At 33.3% G+C, this 16,709-nt stretch overlaps 1 protein-coding gene across 1 annotated transcript; it reads right to left on the reverse strand.

Annotated features, from left to right (window-relative positions):
* Positions 1-889: 889 nt before the first annotated feature.
* On the reverse strand, positions 890-8,600 carry LOC118059693 (pumilio homolog 1). The gene is made up of 9 exons (XM_035072627.2): positions 7,410-8,600; positions 4,654-6,044; positions 4,421-4,562; positions 4,144-4,251; positions 3,641-3,853; positions 3,441-3,551; positions 2,517-2,711; positions 2,003-2,177; positions 890-1,335 (listed from the first exon to the last, which is right to left on the reverse strand). The coding sequence occupies exons 1-9, from the start codon at positions 8,031-8,033 to the stop codon at positions 1,292-1,294; spliced, it is 3,003 nt and encodes a 1,000-aa protein (XP_034928518.1). The 5' UTR covers positions 8,034-8,600; the 3' UTR covers positions 890-1,291.
* Positions 8,601-16,709: the final 8,109 nt, after the last annotated feature.

Genomic DNA, 16,709 nt, shown 5'->3' on the forward strand with positions numbered 1-16,709 from the left:
GGTGCATAATAAAAGATATATATATATATATATATATATATATATATATATATATATATATATATATATACTATTTAAAAAGGCATATCAACAATTTAGCCTTTCTAAACGATTTTTGTCGTTGGAGATGATCTAAGATAGCACTGAGTGGTTTCCAAGCCAGCAACAGAATACATGAGCTTTCTACTATATAGAAAAGCTGGTTTTTCTTCTCTTTTTTATTTTGGGTTTTGATTTTTGCTCAACTCGTGCATATCTATGAGCTCCTGCTAGTTCGGCCTCGTTTATCCCCCCATACAGAGAATTGTAAGGGGTTTCAATAATTTTAGGAAACCTGATGCCTAAATCTGTCGATGTTGCACAAATGCTGGCTGTGACTACCGCTGCTGTTGTAGCTGTATTGCCATGGATGTAGAAGATATTTATTGAAAATATTTTAAGCATCTCAATAATACTCAGAAACCCATTTCAAAAGGCTCTGTTTTCTAGCTTCTCCATTGACGTAGCTGATTATCTAATCAGCTTTCAAGGTAGACCGAACGGTCTGGGTTTGGCTTCTGAAAAGAAAAATCCCAACAGAACAGAGTTTTGAGTGACAAGCGTTCCCTTACAATCACATGTTCATGGGAGCACCCGAAAGGAGAGTTCAACGCACACTTTTGGTCTGTAGAACTGATGACAGCGGAGCGAGGCGGCAACGCCCAAGAAAACTTCCGAATACTAATAAAATTGAAATTGTCATCTGGGATATGATATATTTCTTTAACCCAGCTAGTGACATGATTCAAGGGGCATGCATAAAATTTTAGACAAATCATGATATACCACGTATTGAAATCCATTCCTGTACCAGGCGAGCAAGCAAGCAAGCGGAGACAACCATGGCAAGTGGGAGTAAAAGTTTTTTAAATAAGAACGATAAGCAAATCCCATACATCAGGAAAATTCCATACCCTCCTAAACACAAAAGCTGTTTCCGCCTGGTAACATTTTGTACAGTCACGATCATAAATTAACTACCTCCCTTTTTACACCCTTAAAACTTGTACAGTAATTCTTTATCTTCTCTGCAAGAACTTCGGCATGTTCACCATCTGAACTCAGCTAACCTGATTCTAGGTATATCCTCAAAACTAAAAATGTACAGTTTTCAGTTCAACCGACAGTTTTTATTTTTCATTCAGCTCCAATCTATTCAACTAGTAGACAGAGCCCTTACTAGATATGAAAAGAAGTACCAAAGAGAGAGGCGCTCAATACTATCCTCAGTTAGCTGTACAACCCTAGCCTTCTAAGCAGCAGCAGGATGCAGAGTAAGGAAGCTAATTCTCCTCTCTGCAAAAAAACAAAACAAAAGGCAGAGAACTTATAAGAGCCATTTCTGCACAAGCAATGCAATTTAACATGGAACATTAATCTTCCACGCCTGAAAATCTTAAAATGTAGCATCGCTGATAGGAAAGACAGAATACTAGGTATCATTAGCCCTTCATGTCATTGAAAAAGAAAAGGAAAAAATAAAATTGAATATGGAAGATCATTTAAAGATATTTTGCATGCATTTTTCTCTTCAATCTAGAGTAAGAAAATGCATTAATATCAAAAGCTTTCCTAAATTAGCGTATGAGACATGCATATGGAATCCAGGCACTACTCTGGGAAAAGCTTGCTTTGGCAGCCCTCAAAAATCTTAATATTTTACCTGCATGTTTCAAGCACTAAAATACTAAATAGAACAATGTTTTCACTTGCTACAGAAATAACAAAACATGACATGAAACATCATTAATCTTCCTGCTCATCTTGCTCATGAAACACCGCAAAATGCTCATCCAAGCACTTGTGTCTTTAATCAAACATCAAAACACGAGAGTACTAAACAAATAGAGTGGGCAAAAATCAATGAACCAAAGGCTTGCAGCATTTAGGGATGTTCTTCCTTCTGTGCAAATCAGTTATAAGAGAACCGGATATAATCAGCAGGAAAAGGGAGTATGCTTACCTCCAGCTGCAACAAGTTTCTCTACACGTGCAACTATATGTTTCCCATAAGTATACTTCTTCAGAGCATTTAAGTGAACTTTTATTCGATTGAGGATCAGTTCAAGTTGCTGGTCATCACAAGTTTCCAGCACTTTCTGTACAACATAATTTGCAAACTGGTCTTTCATCATGGCCTGCATATAACAAGAAATGATGTCAAAACAGGGAATCAATGACTCCAAGGACATTGAAGCGAGAGAATCGCCCATTCAAGCAAATTACCAAATAAAGTCCCACAGATTCACATTATATCAGCTAAACAGAAGAGCGTGCCACAGTTCACCAATTAAAACTTTAACTAAAGAGAATGAAACCTAACCATTAACTAATTAAAAAAAATAGCAATAAGTAAATATACAAGGCAAAGAAGTGAAAGAATGCAATGTGGTAATAAGTCAATAAATATGCAGAAACTTTAAATGCTTATCAGCATGTTAGTTATAAGGGGTACAGCACACAGACAAGTCATAGACCTGAAGAGGCTCATTTTCATCAGTGGTGCCAAGCATCTCATCCACCAGGGCCTGGCGTTCTGCAGGAGTGCCAAAAGTTAAACATTTCTCTATAACATTGGAGGCAAACTTCTGCTGGCTCATTTGAACTATCTGCCCAGTTAATTTCTTTATTATTGCTGAACGCTCATGTGGTTTCCCATGCTCCAGCACATGCTGCAACATTATTTGAAAGCAACTAGAGCAAATATGTTTAAAAATAAAACGAAACCAAAGAGAGAGGGAGGGAGATTGCAGTTATTATAATAATCTGCAGAACAGATTTGATGGACATGAATTGTGTCTGTAAGAAGGGAAATACAAAGGTGCTAGCAGTGAATAACAGCCAAATGCTTCAGGCAATCAAGGCATGGCAGCAATTAAACTTCGTGTTGAACTTCACAAATGATGTCATTGATTAGAAATCCCCAAATTTAATCAGGTATAGAAGGATTTGTTCATTATGCTCTTTTAACAGATACAAACACGAGAAGTTTCCACAAATATTATGACAGTTGGTTGTTTTATTATCAACTGAACAACTTTGAGTCCACAACAGTAAAGGTATCAAACATAATGTGCTTTCATGGAACTATACACAAGTTGCTATCTAGCATTGATCAATTGTACAATTAAGGGTGGGTACCATCTTGCCAATCAAAGAATAGTTTATCAGAATTAAATTTCTCAACAAGCAGAAAATGCAATAAAGAGGGATTCTTCAACGTGGGAGCTGGGGCTATTCCCAACAGGTCAGACATTGGCACTTCTTTGGCACTGGCAATTGCTTGCCAAACATGTTCAAAACATAAATTACATACATGACCCCACACACTGCCCCTGGATTGGCATCCATGTTAAATAAATGCATATACTTTAAGAAGCATTCACATATGTACAACAAACCTGGACAACATAATTTCCATATTGGTCTTGTGCCAACATGCAAACAGATTGCAAAATCTCATCCATCATTATACGCTGGGTTTTGGTGTCTTGGCAGTGCTCCAGCACTCTCTGTCACATAAAATTCAAATCAAATCTATGTAATAATATAGACAAACATACAAAGATGTTTGTGACAAGTAAAAACAGAGTTTACACACCTGTATCACACGGCAACCATATGGATGAGTGGAAAGTGTCACAACTTGATCATAAAATGTTGAGACAATAAACTGTATAGCATCTTCAGGTACACATTCAATACACTTCTGAATGACATGGTTCCCATTCTGATCCCGTACACATCTCATAATATGACCATCAAGCTCTGTCACCATTTTAGTCTGCTGGTCCAGTTCAACTACTTCTATAGCCTGGTTATTATGATCAATCAGCATTAAACCTAAGAGGTTAGGTTTTAACCAAGTCTAACACATCATTCTACATTTAGTCAAACATTAGTTTTAGTTTGCAAGTGAGCAAGGGCTTCAGTAAGATGCCAGTAAAGTGATTTGGCCATGTCTTCAGCCTAGCTTATGATAAAAACAGAATTATGCAGGCATAAGGCACAACAGCAGATTATAGAAGAAACTATCTTCAGAAAATACATGACACCTTTAGAAATGGCACAGGTTCCATAAGCATGGTCATTGAGGAAGCATACCTTTTGGATCACACGACAGCCATACATTTGAAGGCTAAGGGTCAGCACATGGCCAGTTAGCTGGTCAGCCAGTTCTCTTATTTGGGATGCAGATCCATGCTCAAAAAACTGAAGACAAACAGGAAAGTTTTTATATGTAACTCATTTCTTTTCTTTTCTTTTTTGCCTTCTTTAGTGTAGGTGAGGGTGTGTGAAAAGACTTAAGCACATGATAAGCATTAAAGGTCACAGTAGTATGTACATCATAAGAATTCAAGTTTTTCTGATGAGAAAATACCTTCTGAATCACATAGTTACCAAATACATCAGTCATTAGTGATAGGGCTTGGGGCATAATTTCATCAAAAACCATGTTCTTCTCTTCTGTCATTGCAGTCTCAAGTTTCTGTTGAATGAATCGGCTCCCATACTGATCAGCACTGTTCATTGAAGATGTACATATAAAATAAGTAAAATTACAGAGGCCCAAACAACAATGATGAAAAGGTTCAATCAGGTAGCTGTATATACCTGAACTCAACAACATGACCAGCAATTTCTGAGAGTTCAAAACATCTAGTTTTATTGCTTTTGAACTCTTCCAGTAAAGAGGAAGGAAAACTTTCATCCAGGTTACTACCAGCGTCTGAGTGCCAAGATCCCATGACACCCCCAGACAGATTCCTCATTGCAGGAGAAAAAAGCATATTCCGTTCACTGTGCCTCAAAGGACCACCTGATCCAACAGATGAGTTTGGAAGAAGGGGCCCCCCTAATGGGCTTCCAGAATAGGACATGCCGAGACCAAATCCAGTGTTTCCATAGTAATTATGATTCAAGCTACCAGATTTGCCAAGGTAAGGAACACCATACTGAGACTTTTGGGAGGACATCAATGTTTCCAATTGAAGTTTTTGGAGGAGATCGTATGCATTACCAACATACTCCCTATCCAGCATGGGTTCATTGAGAGCTGCAAGCTGTGCAGCAGCATACTCATTTGATCTCAAGTACTGAAGATACAATGGGTCCACAAGAGGCACACCTGCAGTGTGATTCCCTAGTCTACTGCGATTTTGCAATTCTGCTGCAGTAGCCATTAAGTTTGGCCCTAAAACACCTAGTGCTCTAGAATCTAACCCAGTTCCAGCCATTGCAGCAGCAGCAGCATTTTCAAACAAAGGTGGCAGACTCCCATTCCCAAGAGGGCTTCCTATCATGGACGGCGATGAAGGATTCACAGGATACCCACTTAAGCCATAGTTAGCATATGGGGAATTCATGTTGTCTGCATTCTGGTGGTTAGAAGGAGAACCTCCTCGACCATTCAGAGTCAGCGTCGAGGGTACTTTAAGGTTTGTGCTGGCAGGTGACTTATTTAAATATGATTGTTTCTTGACATGGTTTTGATCACCTTGCAAATTGAACAGGTGATGGCGATCATCAATTTCATGTTGTGTTCGTGACCGTGAGTGGTTCTCTTCATCAACTAGACCATTTGTTGACATCTTCAACCCAGACAAAGCAGCTATGAGCTCAGAATCATTCAAGCTTGTTGAGATACCGTTATATGAGTGTGAACCGCTCACATCTCTTTTATCCATGGAATTGGTCCTACCTCCTCCAATAGGTGGAATGCGAGGACTAGGAGCTCTCGCTACAAGCTGAGGGTCAGGTGTAGTGCTTCGTGACAAGGAGGCACCTAATGCAGAAGCATAGGTATGAGAAGCTGATGCGCCAACATTTTGAACTGCAGAAATGCCCTGTTTGTTTGAACTGGAGCATAGAGCATCAATAGATGCCAAATCACCATGCAGCTGACTAAACTGAGCTTCAGAAGTTTCTACATTGTCATCAAATGCATTGCGGCTAGTGGGACGTGAAGGGTGCCTTGAGATGGGGTTTGCATGACCCATATCATCCTATATTGCAAAACTAAACCATTAATCTATCATCAAGAAAGCAAGAGAAAGACAGAAATTCAGTGAAATTTTGAGCAGATACAATCAATCAAGAACAACAGGAACAGAAAAGGGAAAGTTCTTTCAAATACAAACTAGTTTTTACAACATAAGTTAATCACCAAAACCATCATCTGCAAATTACATCAATTATGTGTTCAAATAAAAAAAATAGGAAAGAATCTGCTGGTAGACTGTAGATATTTCACAACAATGAAGTCTTCTGTTTCATTAGGCTTGCCATAGCAATCAAGTATGCTTTAACATACAATAAAAAGTTTTTGCATGTAGACATTTATGCATGATTCAGTCAACATCCATAGGAACAGCAAAAGAGAATAACGACCCCGTCGCGTATAGTTACACACCTTTTCAGCACTACAAGTGATCAGAGAAAGCAAACAATTAGAAATCTAAAACATGTAAAGAAAGCAAAAGGATCAGATCACAGGTCCTCATTCTCAGATCAACATCAAACTAGAATACCCTAACTTTTTCTCTCTGGAAATAGAAAAGTTGTCATGGGGTGAGACCTCTGTCCCTCTCCAGTGTCACTACTCACTCCTCGACACATCAGAGTAATGCCAATGAAAAATAATAGCAATAACAGCATAACTTGTTCTTCCTTTCCAGAGATAATGACAGGCACGTCCTTTTAAGCACAATAAATAGTTGGCAAACAAACAAAGCAAGAGGAGCCAAACTGGGAAGAGCCATAGCTGCCAATGAGGAGAATACTAAAAGGCATTAAATAACAGAAAATTGGATGTATTAACTCTCATTAAAAATATGAGAGTTGGCTGAAGTGGTGAAAGAGGATCAAGTATCAAAAAATTGCGATACCTCATCAAAAAATTGAATTTAACAAAACAGAATGGAGAATAAAGATCCCTGTAGCTGACTCCATAGCTTGGGAATAAGATTTAACAGAGTGGAGTTCTTCTAGTCTTGCAGTAAATTATCACAAAGGAAAAAACAAATAACTGGAAATGAAAATTATGAAGAACGATGGGTATCAGTGAGTCTCAGTATAGCATATAAAGACGTCTAAACACATACAAAGTTTTACTATATAATTAATTCAGCTAATTATCAAAACAAAGTGGAGTTTTCATGCCATGCAATAGCGAACAAGAATTTTGTATAGCTATACCGAGTCACCTTTAGGCAACATAAATCCACATAAAAAGAATGATGGTATCAACAAATATTACACTCAATACCACAGAATATCTTTATCAGATAACGAAAAATACAGTACCAACAATCGATCTTCCCAATACCAACACAAACCCAGACAATAAACAGAAAAAATTGTAGCTTTACCTGAATGATCTCCGCTATACTCTTTTGCCTACTCCCTAACCCCAAACCTGGCAATCCAATAAGCCCATCTCCTCCCCACTCCACTCCATTTCCATTCCCATTCCCATTCCCATTCCCATTCTCCTCCTGCCCTCCTCCGAACCCTGGCTGCACTGCAAAAAGTGACCTTTGCCCTTCACTATCACCACCTCTACTTCCCTTCCTTCTATCCCCAACCACGGAATTAGACCCACCACTACTACCATGTAATCTCTGTGCAAATCTCCAATCCTCCTTTGACAATAATGGAGGGGGCAATCTTGGATTCAAGTTCACATTAGAATAATAATAATTAACATAAGCTGGATCAGACCTAAAGTCCTCTTCGCTCAAAAACTCACCTTTATTGCTCTTTTTTATACCAGGAATCCCAGTACCATCAAACAAACCTCCAATAGAGCTTAAAGACCCTTCTACAGTAGGCGGTGCTGACCCACTTCGATAAATATTGAGTTCTTTCTCTCTTTCACTTGCTGCCTCTTGTTGTAGCCTTTGCTCTCTAATTAGCTTGTTCAACTCCTCGTTTTTGAGCATTGATCGCTTTGAGATGTCAGGCAAAACCTTTGAATATATGTCTGTGATCATTAGATATAAGTGTAAAGATTAAAACTCCGAACTAAATTTTAGTTAAAAATTGATAAAACAAAACCGGGTTTTGTTTATTAGATTCAAATAAGTAGGTATGTTGATCAAAACCAAGAACCCATGTAACCCAGAAGCTAAAACTTCAGAAAGAAAATGAAAGCAGAATCTTTGATTTCGTGTTAAACAGTGGATTTGTGGCAAAGATTGGGACTTTGATTGTAAACACGGAGATCAGAGTGGTAGTTAAAAGTGTTGCAGGTGATCAATGAAGATGGTGGCTTCAGCCATGTTTTTCTGAGAGAAGGTAGAGGGAGAGGGGGGTAGGGAGCATGGTGAAGTGAGGAAAGAGGAGAGTGATAAGCACCAACGGTGGACAGATCTGAGCCGTTGGATTTGTCAATTGAAGGCAGGGATTGATTCTACCCGGATTTGTTCTTACAGTAAGGGTCTTTAGGGTTTTATTTCATATGATTTAATGCCCAATTACTGATTTTTTTCTTTTTTTCTTTTTTTCTTTCTTGCCGGTATCTTTGGTTTGTTTGGTAATAAGAACAATAAAGTCACGTTTGTTTTCTCATCCTGATACAGTGGTATTAGCCTCCTAGCTTTCTCTGTTTTTTTTTCTGGCTTTTCTTAGGGTATAATTGCGAAAAGGCTCCTGGCTCCTGTCACTCTTGGGATCTCTCTCTAGCTACTGGTTAAAATATGTTGCGTTGCGTTGCCAAAATCGAAACTTTTTTTTCTTATATCTTATTTTAGAATTTGTTTTGTTATTATGGTAGTAATTATTTTTTAAAATAATTTTATTTAAAAATATATTAAAATAATATTTTATTAATTTTAAAATATATATTTTTAATGACAATATATTAAAATAATTTTTAAAAAATAATAATGATATTTTTTAAAAAGAATATTGTGAAATAAGCAAGCAAATGTTATAGTCCATACAATACAATTCTAAGCACAAGGCATTTATTTAAAGAGAAAAAAAAACAGGGAGAGGAAAACGAGCTAACTTTTACGACAATTATAGAAATAAAATCGTTTTTATCCATTATCAATCATGTGTGGAGATAATGTACCAACATATCGTCCTATTGTAATGATTTAGCTTAGTGCTAGGTAATTGATTAGTGTGCTTCCCTTCAGATTGGACAAAATATATTTTTAAAAAAATATATGTAAGTGTTTCTAATATAATTTTTATTTACACATCAAATTTTGATTAAAATCTCAAAATATAATGTATATAAATTAATTTTAAAAAAAAATATCAAGATGATAATATTTTAAGTTAATTAAAGTCAATCTAAACTAATTTATTAAATTCACAACTCAAATCATGACACATCAAACTTAATAAAATATTTTTAAAATAGTTTTTATTTAGACACTTATCTGTTTTGTTGATGTGGTCGTCAATCCCTAAAAATAGAGTAGTCGACCCCCACACGTCCAACCTAACCCCGAGGACACAAAAGTAATTCACTGTAGTAAAAAAATGGCATTTGTTGTAATTGTTTAAGCCCTCAAACCTTGATATCGTAGTCATACCCTCCCCCGGTGTATTTTCATCTAGAAAGCTCGACATCTCTGTGAAAAATTCACACTCTGTCTTCGCTCTCTCAAATTTTATCTGCATGTTTTTTTTTTCTTGTTGAAATCGCAGTTAAGTATGTTTTAAAAATATATTAAATTAATTTTTTTAAAAGTTTTTATTATTATTTTAATGTACTAATATTAAAAAATTTATGGATTATAATATATTTTTTAAAAAAAACTTTTCATATCAAATATATGATTGTATTTAAGTAGCGGTGCGTGGCTCGGGAAATCCCCCACCAATTAAACATCTAATAAATGATAGCATTGTTCATAAGCATGATGACACTTGTTAAATTCTTAATTCCGTTCCAATTTTTTTTTAGTCCAAAAAGTAAAAAAAACACGAAGTAAAAAAAGAATGTCAGGGTAGGATAAAAAAACACCTGGGATGCTAGTAAAGATGACATGTGCCAGATTTGAAATCTTCTGATGTGATCGAATCTGTAGGCACGAGCGACTCTATTCGGATAATAATATAACATTATTAGACGGGCACCTGACTTAGATATACTGTATGGATAATTTAGGACATATTTTCTTGGATTAGTGATATAAATCAAGTTTAAAAAAGATTTTGGTCACATCAAATTAGATTAGTATCTTAAAGTTGAGATATCGAAAAATCTGGTTTAATTTTCTCTAGATAAAATTATGATTTCAGAATTCACGTATACAACATTATTTATATTAAACCTTATCGGTTTTTTATAGTTTTTTTGTTGCGGTATTATCTCTCTGAGCTCGAATAAATTATAAGATAGGATTGAAAAATTAAAGTAAAAAATGAATATAATATATAATAAATAGCATGTGCGTGTTAGAAAAAAAATTTTATCATTTGAGATTGTGATTGTGATTGATATCTAAACGAATTAAATGGATCTTTGATCAGTCCTGTTTGATCGTGAAAAAAATAAATAACGTGCATGTTTGATTTTTCATGAAACAACAGGGCGCGCGCGTGTGGAGAGAGAGAGAGATTAGGCTACGCAAGGTCAAGCTCGTCGAGCTCAAGACAAGAGCCCACGCATGTCACAGACGATGTAAAATGTTCTTAGAAAAAAATGGCGGGAAACGAGGGGAAAAAAAAAATCAAGGGCGAGATTGGAAACAATTGTGCTTCCAGCATGTGAAAACTTGAATTGATGACAACAATCCAGTGTTTTGAAATTCATCACGGTATGGCAGGTTGTTATAAGAACTCGTAGACATGGATCCTGGAGCGTAAAAAACTATATAGTTGGTTTCAAACCTATGCCGGTTGGAACCTATTAATTTTTATTTTTTTTATTAAAATGATATCATTTTTATTTAAAAATAATAATAATAATTTGGGTGATCCAATGACGCAGTCAAAACTAGGAATATGAACCTTAAACCGGGCCTGCTTTTAAAATTACAGCAACCGGGTTTTTGATCGGATCTTACTTTATTAATCGGGTCGCCAGATCACCCTGGTTTTTTGTTCCCTTATTTTTTCTTAAACTCGGCCTGTTCCAACTTTGAGTCGGTCGGGCCCTGGATCGACCTACCGGGCTAGGCAGTTTCAAAACTATGGTCTCGGATAGGGATTAAGTATTTTTTTTATATACAATAGGATTACAAATGCAACTTTTGATGCAATACATTTAATTCATTGTAATAAGAGGTATTTGGGTCTTTTAATCAAGGTTTTGTTGTTGATAGTGAATTTGATTTAGTGTAGTGATACAATTCCCCTTTGAAATAATGAGATTTTAATTGAAAAGTTATTGGCGTGTGAGAAGCAAGCGTTAGCATGTTGGAACTACCGCACGTATTGGGCGGCGCGTGCGACTGTTTTCAACAGTAAAAAGTTTTCTTCCATCGTTTTAGTTGATTCCTCTTCATCTCCTCTTTTGTTACAGGTGGCACGTGCACTCTGAATGTAGCCGGTGTATCAGCAATGACCATTTTCTTTTTTTTTCCCTTCATTTTTCACCCCTGCCCCGATAAATACATTATGGTCCTTGTTGTTATTTTTTTTTCAAATTCAAACATTTTAGTCTTGATTGTTGTTTTTAGTCATTTTCTCTTTTGTTTAAGTTTATTTATTTTCAACTTAACCATTGGTTTTTAATTTGTATATGTAAGATATTTTGAATCGATCTTTTTACTTTTAATTTCTTATTTCTTTCATTTATTCTTTTATCAAAGTTTTAATGTGTTTTGATTTTATCCCCAAATCAAGTTTATGATTTTTGTTTTTTCAATAATAAAAATGATTTCAATTTGTTCCCTTTTCTTTTGATTTCCTATTGTTTTTCTTGGTCTTTTTGTCAAAAAATTTATAGTTTTGAATTATATCATTCATACCAAGTTCATGATTTTTATTTTTTTTTCAACAACAACAACAAAATCAGCGGCGAGGATAATAATAATAATAACTATTACATAGGTTTTGGTGATAGCAATTATGTTGTTGTTGCTGCTGCTACTACTACAATTATTATTATTGTTACCGCTATAGATAAAAGAAGAAGAAGAAGAATAGTGATGATAATAAAAATACTAATAATAGTTGTCATGATAATGGCAATATTAATAGCAACAGCAGCAACAACAACAACAATAGCGATGATGATTTCGGTGATAATTATTAAAATAGTAATAATTTAATGAAAATGTTGCTATCACTACTAACAATGACAATGTCAATAATGATTGCAGTAATAATAACAACAACAATGATGATGGTGATATTATTTATTAATAATAGTTGTGATGTTGATTTTTAATCATAATTTTTTGAATTGCTATTTTATTTTATTTTATTTTTGTATAGTTAGAACTTTTTTTTTCTTAATTTTATGGAAATTAAACTTCGTGATTTTTATAGATTGAATGCTTTGAGTTCCATGACTTGGTCACAAGTTTTAAAAAGTTAATATTTTTTTTTTAAAAGGTTTTATAATTCTTTATATTCCAATTGAATTATTCTAGCTACATAATCTAGATTGCAAGTTTGGCAGAATGTCCTTTGTTGGGCTGGCTCTAATTAGTGTTTTAAGATATTTGCTATGAACTTTACATGCGTCACTCATTTTTAGCACTTGAACATTATTTTTTGTTCAAAAAACAGTCTAGCCTCACAGTGAAGCGCTGGTATAAAAGTTAGTTATATTACGAAATAAATTAAATCTCATTTTATACTGTTCATTTATATAAATAAATACATACTGAATCTTAGAATTCACATGTGAAAATATAGTCTGTTCTCTCAATTTTATGATTTTTCATTTATTTCATCACTATATATTTAGATTTTTAGATTTTTATATTTAAAATTTATTTTTATTGTGTTTTAGTTCATAAATATTGAAAAAGTAAAGAAAGTTACTAAAGATGAAGAGGAGAGATACAGTTTTGCATAAATTATATTTTAATAATAAAAATATTAATTTCAATGTCAATAGATTCATATAAAAAATGAGTTTTCAATAAATATAACTCAAATTTCTAATTACGTTGAAAAAAAAAATAAACTGAAGCCCGTGAAGATTTTTTTATTTAATTTAATTTTTAAATTTTAGATTGACTATAGGATGCTTTGGTGCTATGAATGGGGTTATTGAGTTTCATGTAATGTATTACTTTTTAGGTTTTTTATGTAAAAAAAAAAAAATTGAAATTGGAGGTTTTTGGATCCTAATACCTAAAAATCCAATTTAGTCATGGAAGATGCCCGAAATTTATCATACCGGATTACATGAACAAACAATGTGTTGTCCATTTACTTGAAAGAAGGAAACCAAGCAATTTAAATTATAGAAGATTAAAATAATGAATCTACCTGCCCTAGATCACTTGGCTCGTGTAATAAAAAAAAAAAATCTGATCTTTATTATAGACTTAAAATAATTTGGTCGGTTGGCGTAATATGTCCACTAATACTATACGTACAACGACTACTGAAATATTATCAGTACTTCACGTGAATTATATTAAATCACCATTTTTATATATTTACCTTTTATTTTGAAAAAAAAAGAAGAAAACTACATGATTAAGGGGAACAGCATATACGACTCTCCTCCAAAACTCCAAACTTGTGCAGGAAAACTAAAGCGATAGTCATGTAAGCCAGGAAAACGACCGCATCTCATGTCAAAATTTTAAAAATTTTATTTTTTTATTAATTTGATGTGTTCTAAAATTAATAATCATATAAATTTTCAATAACTCTAAAATTATAAGACTCAAATTAATGATTTTTATAAAATAAATCTAGAATCTGACCAGTTATTTACACCCTTTATGGTTATAATTGGCTTTTTCATATATAATTAAAAAAATAAATAATATTTTAAAATTAATGTATACATGATCGAGAGAATTCAAGTTAATACCCATATGGGAAATGTGGTAATTTCCGCTTTTAAATGCTTTTAATTTGAAAAAATGTAACATTAATAATTTTTTAAATTTTTTAAATATATTTATATTAACCCAGGAAAGGTGCCGGGGAAGGAGGTTTCTGGCTTTCGGTGCAGTGCCCAACAACCATAGGACCTCAAGATGCCTTCGATATCTCGTGTGCGGTGTGACAAAAGCATCCACGCCCTGTCCAAGCCCCTTGCATTATTTTCGGTGATTATGTCAGCCTTTCCTCTATTTTTTTAACATCTAACGGATAAAGATGATTTTACAAACATGTGACGCCGTTTAGCCCCGTAAGATAAAATATTCAACTATGATCACGTGACCTGTCAGTATCCGATTAACGCATCTCCAGACACCCTCGGAATTGTTATTTCACCTGTAAGATACATTCCGAAGACCATGAACAATCTGATTTTTTCTGTTTTCACAGATATAATTTTATACGTAGATATTCCTCTCCTATTAACTTATGTTATCCTCTATCCTATGATTTCAGTGCTCTTAGTCCACTCTCTCAATGTCTAGAATGAAATAAATAAAATCCACATACATTCAAGTGCATGAATTAAAAATCATCAAATGAGAATTTCAAGGGATATAGCTATTCTATATTTATTTTTTAAAAAGTCACTTATTTAAATTTTATAAATTTTAAAATTATTAAAAATTTATATAGTTATTAATTTCAAGATTCATAAAAATAATCAAAATATATGGAACTCATCTATATACATACACTTAACAAATAAATAAAAAAACCACTGCATGAGAGGTCAATTAAGGCATCGAAGACTGGAAGCGCAGACAGGGAGTGCTGGAAAACTCAGGCATGTCATCACAGCCACGTTCATGAACTTGTGCTCCCATTAATTACCTTGGGAGATGGTTACGTGATAAACTAATCTGGACATTATCTGCAAGAAATAATTATTACATACTTTTAAGAATCATGTTCTTGCGGCTTGTATCTTGCTCGAATCAATCAGAATGCATGAGTAATTAACTCACTACAAATTACCACAACTATACAGCAGATTATGTTAATTAGAAAATAACAAAAATAATTGGAAAAAAAACCAAAGAATTTTACGTTGCTGCTGCTTAATTTCCACCAATACACGGTTTAAGAGATGTTTTAGATAATAGTATGATTGTTTTTTAAAATAAAATATATTAAAATAATGTTTTTAAATAAAAAATCAATCAGAATACATGAGTAATTAACTCTGTCCTCGACTTGATTAGAGGGAAATAGATATTGTATTTGATGTGTAATTAATGCTGTTTTTTTTTAAAATATACCTTCAGATTTTCTTCTTCTTGTTAAAAACAAATAAAAAAAATACAAGCTGACTTGTTTCCAGAGAGAAATGTTCATTATTTTTAACAATAAAGACAGGGATTCAATGAAGGATGACAAATGTTTTTTCAAATCAATTTTAAATATTCTAGTTAGAATAAAATTAAATTTCTTTTTATTGTTTGTAATTTTAAATACTTTAAAATTATTTTTATAATAAATTCTATATTTTTTTGAGAACACGAATATAATTTACACCATATATAATAATTTATCTTGTAAATGACTTTATTAACCATTTCCCCTTCTCATTTTTTCATCTAACCAATTCATCCATCCCCTAATCTCCCTCTAGATTCTCAATTCTGTTCCTGGTTGACGTTATTCAATAAGAAAATATGTTTTAATTTCAGAGCATTTGTGCGGGTTATTTCGGAGTTATACTATATATATATAATTTAAAATATTAATTCAATAATATAATTTAATTTAAATTAAAAAATAAATTAACTTAAAATTATGCAATTCAAATTTCAAATACAAGTTAAATTTTAGAAATTAACTTAATATGATCCGATTGGTTAAAAAATAACTTGGATGACCGGTAAAAATATAGTTTAACTAAAAAAATTCAAGATTTTTTTTTTTTCAAAAAGATATTGAGATAACAACATTTTGAATTATCAACTCAAGTCATGAGATTATAAAACGATCTAAGTTTATCAGGTTAGCTTGTAAAACTCGTGACTCAAATCATGAGAACGAGATAATTTTAGAGAAAACAAATAACAAAATCTAATTCATAATTAACTAAATGTTGAAGGTGTTGAATTATATATAAAATTGAAAAAAAATTAACTAAAAAATAGAAAAAAGGACTTGAGCTAACCGAGTTAATTTATAACACGAGTCATGAGATTACGATAATAACAAACAAAGCAAGACACAATAAATTATAAAGTTTAATTTCTAATAAATCAAGTTTTTAGGGATGAAATTAAAAAAATATACATTTTTCAAAGGAAAAAACACTATTTGATCATAACAGAACAAAATATTCTAGCCAGAGTTTGATCAAAATTTTCAAAACATGCTGAAAATTTCAACGAGATAAAATTTATTCTAATTTGATTTATTTTTTGTAACAATTATTTCTAATAGAATAAAACGGAATAGATAACCTTAAATTCCCTCCAGTCCCATAAGCATGGACCCCTCAACTCTGAATTCGAGCAGCTCAACCCCTTTACTTGGCAATTTTGGCCCTTTCATCCGATTTTGTTACTAGTCAACTGTCTAACTGAATGCCACGTGTCATGATGAAATTGAAGAAAACCTGCTTAAAAATATGATTATAATTATTTTTT

The sequence above is a fragment of the Populus alba genome, chromosome 10 (assembly GCF_005239225.2).
Source record: "Populus alba chromosome 10, ASM523922v2, whole genome shotgun sequence".
Taxonomy (NCBI): domain Eukaryota; kingdom Viridiplantae; phylum Streptophyta; class Magnoliopsida; order Malpighiales; family Salicaceae; genus Populus; species Populus alba.